We start from the raw sequence: 7,070 nt of genomic DNA on the forward strand, positions 1-7,070 counted from the left end.
CTCCTCCTCTAGAAGCGCCTCGAGCTCATCGAACAACTGTTGTTCTCGTCTTTGAGACGGGTGAGCTCGGTGCATTCATGGTCGACTGTGCGCTCATCCTCCAAAGGTGAAGTTGCAACATGTTGGTTCGCATTTCAAAAGAATAAAAAATAAACGTGGTTACGGTTTCCATTTACCCCACGCGAAAATTACGCTCCACGTCGGAGATGTCCCGTTGGGGTTGGTTACTTTCGTAGCGAGCGGGTTTCCTTACCTGAGATCGAGAATGCGATCGGCCCACGACGACCACCACCCCATTACCCCACGACGATCAAACAACTGAAGCGAGGGAGCGGTTGATCGTTCAGCCCGCCAAGATGCAGATCTTCGTCAAGACCCTGACCGGGAAGACGATCACGCTCGAGGTCGAGAGCAGCGACACCATCGACAACGTCAAGGCCAAGATTCAGGACAAGGAAGGTACGCACCGCCGTCGACTGATCTCATCTTCTTGGCTCGAGATCGTCTGCTCGCCGGCGGCCGCCTTGCCGTACGCACTGTGTTGGGCTGTTGGCGACATCGACGATGCTAAATTGCTAATGCTAAACTGTTGGTTGGTTGTTGCAGGGATCCCTCCGGACCAGCAGCGGCTCATCTTCGCGGGGAAGCAGCTGGAGGAGGGGCGCACCCTGGCCGACTACAACATCCAGAAGGAGTCGACGCTGCACCTGGTGCTCCGCCTCCGCGGCGGTACCAGGGGAGGCTACCTAAACGTGGAGCCCAATCTCCTGCAGCTGGCGCTCAAGTACAACGAGAAGAAGATGGTCTGCCGCAAGTACGTGTACATATATACCCCATGCATGCATGAGTTCATATGATCGACCGAATCTTTGTTGTTAACCTGTGGTGGTGTGGCACAGGTGCTACGCTCGGCTTCCCCTGAGGTCCACCAACTGCCGTAAGAAGAAGTGCGGCCACAGCAACCAGATCAGGCCCAAGAAGAGGTTCGTCAACAAGCTTTCCAACTGAAGATCGAATCGGGACGGGAGGGATAAGCAAGAGGGGAAGGACCATCGCTGAATAGATTGTTTGGTTCGGTTTATCAAGTTGTTTTCATGATTTTGAATAAAGCGGTGCTATGTTCTAGGTGACTCAATCAAAGATTGTTTGGTTTGGTTTATCAAGTTGTTTTCATGATATCACTAGTACTAATTTCATGATTGGTGCGGGTGTGAAGTTCCAAGCCATGCAATGATTACTTCAGAGTCGACGATGCATGCATGCATGTATTACCCACATATTCTGTTGGTTTTTCTTTTTCTTTTCTTTTATGCGGGGAGATCATGAATGTATGTCTATGGTGCCCTAGTTATTGCATATCTAGGTGACTCAATCAAGCATAAAAACAAAGAAAAAAACACCCGCACCAATCTCCGTATAAAATCAAGTGACATAGAATCTAGATGTGCTTTAGCAAAACAGTTTTTTTTATTATTCTAGGAGACTAGGGGAATAGAATTACAGCAGCAGAAGGCTCAAGATCAGCAAGACAAGGTGGGCCTTGTTACCCGTAGCATTGCTCCATGTAGCAGCAGCTGGCATATTAACCTGAACGGTGAATGACATATTAACCACGTGACACATGTGGTAAACAATCCAAAGAATGCAAAAAAAAAAAGAAACAGAATGGCGAATGACATGTTGCAACAATTGGGAAATTAAATGGATGTGCCAGGTCCAAACCTCAGCACAAATATCAATCCAAGATTTTGTGCGGGTACCCCCTTTCCATTTACTTGCATAACGAAAATACAAAGTTACGGACAGCTCTGAAGGAAAAGAAGAATTGAGTTGGATGCATTATCAGGAAACCCACAATAAAAGGGACCAAACAGAACACACAATGTCGAAGGGAGATTGTTTAGTTTCTTCTCAAAAGGTTTGCCTTATCACGAGCTAGCCAATGGCCCAGCAGATGGCTCCCACTGGAAAGTAAACATAACACCAAGCATAGAATTGCCGCACATTGTTAGGACATGGCTACAGGGCATGGGAGAAAAGGTGTTGCACCGACTCATGGTGATCACAAAACGAACAAACATTATTGCCAGGCCATTTTTCTTTTGCATCACATACCTAATAGGTATAGCATTTTGAAAGGGCTGCCAAAGAAATTTTTGAATTTTCAAAGGATTTTTTGCCCTCCAAATCCACTGAAAGTTAGCCCCCATGCACATCATTCTCCATCTGGTGCATAGACCTGGTAGTGAACACGTCCCTTTTAGTAAATATCAGGTTCAGCTTTTCTAGGTAAGGTTTCAATCTACAGCAGAGAAGTTGCAGTTAGATGTACAGCTTCGTCGCCGAGTCTCTGAATTTCGTTCCGGTGCATATATAACAGAGAAGCTGCAATTAGATATACAGCTTCGATTGGCATGCTATCTATCAAGTTTGCTATCAGGTGGAGACCCAACACGTGAAACCAAGCGGTGAATGAGTATGAGATGTACTAACCATCAAGAGATAAGAAACTAATTGGCCAATCTATTTCATTTCAGTTTACATCTGAAACAGCAAGAAATGTTAAAGTCACTCCATTCCCTTTCCTCAAATGTCAAATGTACCACAATCGAATATATACAGAACGCACCAAAGCAATCTCACATACTAAGGATGAGATGAGTTTACAACACACTTATTACATTGATGAAACAGAATATAATCTAATACATGACGAGTAGCTCGCCCCTCTTTTGTATATGCACAATGCCACTAAGGATAGTATCCCCATTTATTCCATGTGGAAAGCTGCAACACAAGGCCTTCCTCCACTATTCTCATGATGCGCTCTCGGCAAGGCATACATAAATACATATACATTCATAACTGGATGGACCTCCGGTTGGTCGTTAACGCCTGTGAGCGGCAGTGGCTGCATGAACAAGGTTGCAGCGCTCTAGATAAATTCTCTTGTGCTGAGCGCCCTGGACTATGTCATGCAACCACTATCAAAGTCGATCTCCCTTACATGGTATCATCATCAAATATTGTGGAAAGCACAAGCCCACGGGCAAATGCACTCCTCTGAGCCCTCTCCTTCTGATCCTTCTCGGACAGAGATGTTTCAGCTCTGTAAATTCACCACAGACATTCAATCAAATATTTGATAACAAGAACTATTAAACTACAGCAAAACATACATTTCAAAACTCAAAAGGTACAACTTGCCTACATTTGGTACTGAGAAATGATTTAAAAATTCTGATGAGCAACAAATCATCAAAAACCATAAGGCACATAACATTAATCATCAGTATGAAACATACGGATGGGTAGACTATTATGATATACGGCACATGATTAAGTTAAAGCTAGTGTTTTCTTGGACAAATATCTTCAAAATCAAATGATGCCAAGCAGATTAAAGAATAAATCATGCTCATACTAACAGCGTAAAAGGGACAAGTAATACGTCAAAAAGGTAACCACGTAACCATAACAGACAATGTACTATACAATTGATAACAATGACAAAAACTAATTGGCATCAAGGCTTTGCCATTTTATGCATGCTTAGAGGGCATAAAAAGCGGTACTGGCTATGCACAAGGACAGCGCACAATGTAGAATGTGGAAATCTATCATCCACTGAGCAGAGATAGTAGTATCGTGGCAAAGAAGGAGCGGAGTGAGGCGGCAGAAAGAACAAAGCTTGAGGTGACATACCTCTCTACGACCTTTTCATCTGGGAATTTATTTAGCAAAAATGTTTTGTCAGATGAGTCGGAACGAAAATCTTTCGATGGTTCAGCCACAGGCAAACTACAAATTAAAGATTGCAAAAATGGATCAGGGGCTGCAGCGGGAGGATTAGATACATAGGATGATCCACCAAGAAAGGACTGCAAACTGCCGTCTCTTAAATCCTTTCTCAACAAAGACAGCAAAGAATGGGACCCGGAAGATACTTTTCGGACTCTGCGCCTGCGTTGCATGTATTCTTCATTAAGGAAAGCAATGAATAAATTGTCTTCCAATAGAAACCATGTATTCTGAAGAGGACACATTGTAATATGGTAAAGTCACTAGTACTCATTGGCAGCAGTACAGTGTGAATAAAAAAAAGGATATCTTGAAGTAACTTCCATGCTGCATTGTCAAGTGGCCTATCAAGTCCACCCCAACCCTTGTAGCACAGATGGGGCATACCTGAAAGGTTAGTTCATAAAATTCCATGAGTGCTTATTATTTGAATTCATCAAACAGTTATGCTCACACAAGCAAGGACACAAGGTGAGCACGGTGTCACAATGAAGTCCTACAAGAAAAGAAAACTAAACTGCCAATTATGCCTAATACAGGTAAAAATGAACTACTCCCTCTGTCCCATAATATAAGACGTTTTTTGAAGGACAGAGGGAGTACGTTTTAGTTTAACTCTCTCTAGGCTTACAGTCCAAGTAAACTCAAGGTAACCCAGCAAAACACGCATTAATTTATATTCTAAGTGTAATAATAAAACAAGAAACTTAACTCTCTAGTGTCCCTAAACAGTAAATGTGAGTCCCAATGTAGAAAACCAGGTAGCAATCGCGAACCATAAAAAGTTAAGTACCACTCTTTTTATTCTATAGATAACTCTACTCCGCACCACACACAAATTAATCAGTGTGACACAACTTTTACTCAATGAAATGTGCAAGAACCATGTATCCAAACTCTCAACTAACGAACATAGCTAGCCTAGCAACTATATCTCAAACAACATAACATATTTAATAATGCACGCCCTACTTTGAAGGAGAAGGATGATCTTCTACAATTCAGAGAGCTTAGAACTTGAGTTCTTAACAAGAAAAACAATTACTCAAACTGAAGAGAGGAATAATACATGGCACCTAAGAGGGCCCGAGACTAAGAACAGGAAACTAAAATTTTGTAAAGAGAAATTCTAAAAAGGAACTTGTATAGCCAGTAGCGAATCTATCAGGTGGGCTTCGACAGCCTAGCCTCTGATTTTTCCAGGAAAAAGGCATATATGCATAAGCAAAGCAATCATGGGAGATAATCACAAAAGAGATCATGTTAATACATGTGGCATTGCCTACACAGTTCTGGGCAATGCAAGCGGCGCTTGGGCCTTAGTGCCTATGGCCCGCCCAACAGCTAGCCTGTGTTGAACCCCTCTCTCGTCATCGCGTGCCGCACAACACGTTGGCATCCAGAGGCCGTGTAGCAGGGGAGGCGAGCAGTGGCCTGTAGCTATACGAGATTTTCTTGATTCAAGCAACTTCTTTTCTTTCCAAATTCAGTATTAGTAAATATATTTGACTAGCTGAGATACTTCTTCGGTCCTAAAATATAGCACATGTTTCTCAAGATTATCTTTGATCAAGAATCTAATTGGTCAACCATATGTGGATTGTGTGATTCAAAAATGAGATTGTTGGAATCATGTTGAAATGAACTTTTGAATAATACCGATTTCGTATAAGTTAATCCAAAAATAATAACTGATTAGTCAAAGATATATCTCAAAAAACGGCACGCCTTATATTTGAGACCGAGTCAGCTATATGGTAAGAATTTTACCAAAGTTGATGGTTGTTGTTGAGAAGTTACCACTTCACACTTTCATTGCTAATATTAGGAGAAAGTGAGGAATTTCGGTGATGTCATGATTATTTGATGATAAAATTTAAATTCAACAAACCTACATTTGATGTTTATTTCTTCGATTCGGATTAGTGTATTAAGCTTTGAGCATATTCTCCACTGTGTACTGACAATCTTATTGGCCAGCCATAACACAAAACTGTTTCAGCTAGTTGCATAACTCAACTCGAGAACCAACAATACCTAATACTCCTACAACCCAAGGGAACTACATTCCAAAACCAAACTGACCAAAGGAAAAATTCCCAAGAGCCATAAAGACTCCTGTAGGAACGCCAGAGGCCAACCACATCCCGCAATTCCAACCAGCGACACCATAAAGAAACTCTCTGTCAAGGGAGCAGGTTCCTAAAGTGTTCCAACGCAGCCACCCAAAAGGGAACTTGATTTCTACATTTCCAACCCGAACTACCACAGAAAAACAAGAATTCTCCAGCAGAACATTCAAGAATCTCATCTTTTCAGCAATCTACAAAGCAGTAAACCTATTCCATATCAAAATTACAAGAACAATGGATTTTCCGAACCACTAAAACGTATGGGTTCCTTAATTGCACCATTATCAACATTTCCGTCCTCAAGCGTGACGCATCCTAACAATACTTGGCGTAAAATGTCCCATTTCGGCTAAAATTATCTCAAGGGCTCAAACGGGACCCGACCAAGCGAATCATCAGAAAGGGCGAGGCGACATACCCCGCTCTTGGCCTCGACGGCGTGCTCGTCGTCGATGTGGCAGCAGAGCCCGACGAAGTCGAAGTCCTCGCCGCAAAAGGGGCAGTTGTAGGCCTCCGCCCCGCGCGCCTCCACCTCGTCCCCGCCGGCGTCCGCGTCGTCGAACCCCATGTACAGATCTGACGTGCGACCACAGCGAAATCACGCATCAGCCCCAACGTCGAATTAAAAAGGCGAAATCAGCCGATCGATCGATCGTACCGTAGCGGGACTGCAGGCGCCTCGCGGCGGCGGCGGAGGAGGAGGTGGAGGAGGAGCGGCCCCACGCGTCACCGGAATCCATGGCGGAATTGGACGAAACCCTAGCCTCGCCTCGCCTCTCTCTCTCCTTTCCCCTTTGTGCTGGTGAATTCTTTTTTGGCTTTCCAGGCTTTTCTGTCCGCTCCTCTCTTTCCACTGCTTCGGTGTGCGCGCGAGCGAGCGTGCGGTGTTTGTTGGCCGTTTGCTCCGGTGTGGGTCGGTGCGTGTGAGTGATTGGAATGAATTATGGGACGGAAAGGTGGGGGGAGGGTGGTAGTTGGTGGCTGCCTGCACCTGGTCTACGGTGAGCCACTGGTAACTGCACGGTGGGGCCTCGCTGTCAGCGGTGGTATTTTTGGTGAGATTCTGTCACTGATGGTTGGTGCTGCGAAATGGTTGCAGCGTAGCAAGGGGGCTTAGGGTTACAAATGTGGGAAATC

General features: G+C 44.1%; 2 protein-coding genes across 2 annotated transcripts; one reads left to right on the plus strand and one right to left on the minus strand.

Moving 5' to 3' along the window:
- The first annotated feature begins 233 nt into the window (after positions 1-233).
- On the plus strand, positions 234-1,012 carry LOC125514385 (ubiquitin-like). The gene is made up of 3 exons (XM_048679700.1): positions 234-459; positions 607-814; positions 900-1,012. The coding sequence occupies exons 1-3, from the start codon at positions 357-359 to the stop codon at positions 1,006-1,008; spliced, it is 420 nt and encodes a 139-aa protein (XP_048535657.1). The 5' UTR covers positions 234-356; the 3' UTR covers positions 1,009-1,012.
- A 1,548-nt stretch (positions 1,013-2,560) lies between these two features.
- On the minus strand, positions 2,561-6,860 carry LOC125514388 (protein DEHYDRATION-INDUCED 19 homolog 2). The gene is made up of 5 exons (XM_048679703.1): positions 6,592-6,860; positions 6,352-6,509; positions 4,111-4,188; positions 3,706-3,974; positions 2,561-3,109 (listed from the first exon to the last, which is right to left on the minus strand). The coding sequence occupies exons 1-5, from the start codon at positions 6,671-6,673 to the stop codon at positions 3,004-3,006; spliced, it is 693 nt and encodes a 230-aa protein (XP_048535660.1). The 5' UTR covers positions 6,674-6,860; the 3' UTR covers positions 2,561-3,003.
- Between the last annotated feature and the right edge of the window lie 210 nt (positions 6,861-7,070).

The sequence above is a fragment of the Triticum urartu genome, chromosome 1, assembly GCF_003073215.2.
Source record: "Triticum urartu cultivar G1812 chromosome 1, Tu2.1, whole genome shotgun sequence".
In the NCBI taxonomy this organism is placed as follows: Eukaryota; Viridiplantae; Streptophyta; class Magnoliopsida; order Poales; family Poaceae; genus Triticum; species Triticum urartu.

What these genes read in the sequence shown, in the direction of transcription:
- LOC125514385 (XM_048679700.1), top strand. Translation starts at nt 357, where the DNA reads ATGCAGATCTTCGTCAAGACCCTGACCGGGAAGACGATCACGCTCGAG. An exon ending in CAAGATTCAGGACAAGGAAG is followed by an intron (nt 460 to 606) that starts GTACGCACCGCC and finishes TGGTTGTTGCAG; the next exon opens with GGATCCCTCCGGACCAGCAG. An exon ending in AAGAAGATGGTCTGCCGCAA is followed by an intron (nt 815 to 899) that starts GTACGTGTACAT and finishes GGTGTGGCACAG; the next exon opens with GTGCTACGCTCGGCTTCCCC.
- LOC125514388 (XM_048679703.1), bottom strand. Translation starts at nt 6,673, where the DNA reads ATGGATTCCGGTGACGCGTGGGGCCGCTCCTCCTCCACCTCCTCCTCC. An exon ending in CCGTCGAGGCCAAGAGCGGG is followed by an intron (nt 4,189 to 6,351) that starts GTATGTCGCCTC and finishes CTAACCTTTCAG; the next exon opens with GTATGCCCCATCTGTGCTAC. An exon ending in AGCATGGAAGTTACTTCAAG is followed by an intron (nt 3,975 to 4,110) that starts ATATCCTTTTTT and finishes AATGAAGAATAC; the next exon opens with ATGCAACGCAGGCGCAGAGT.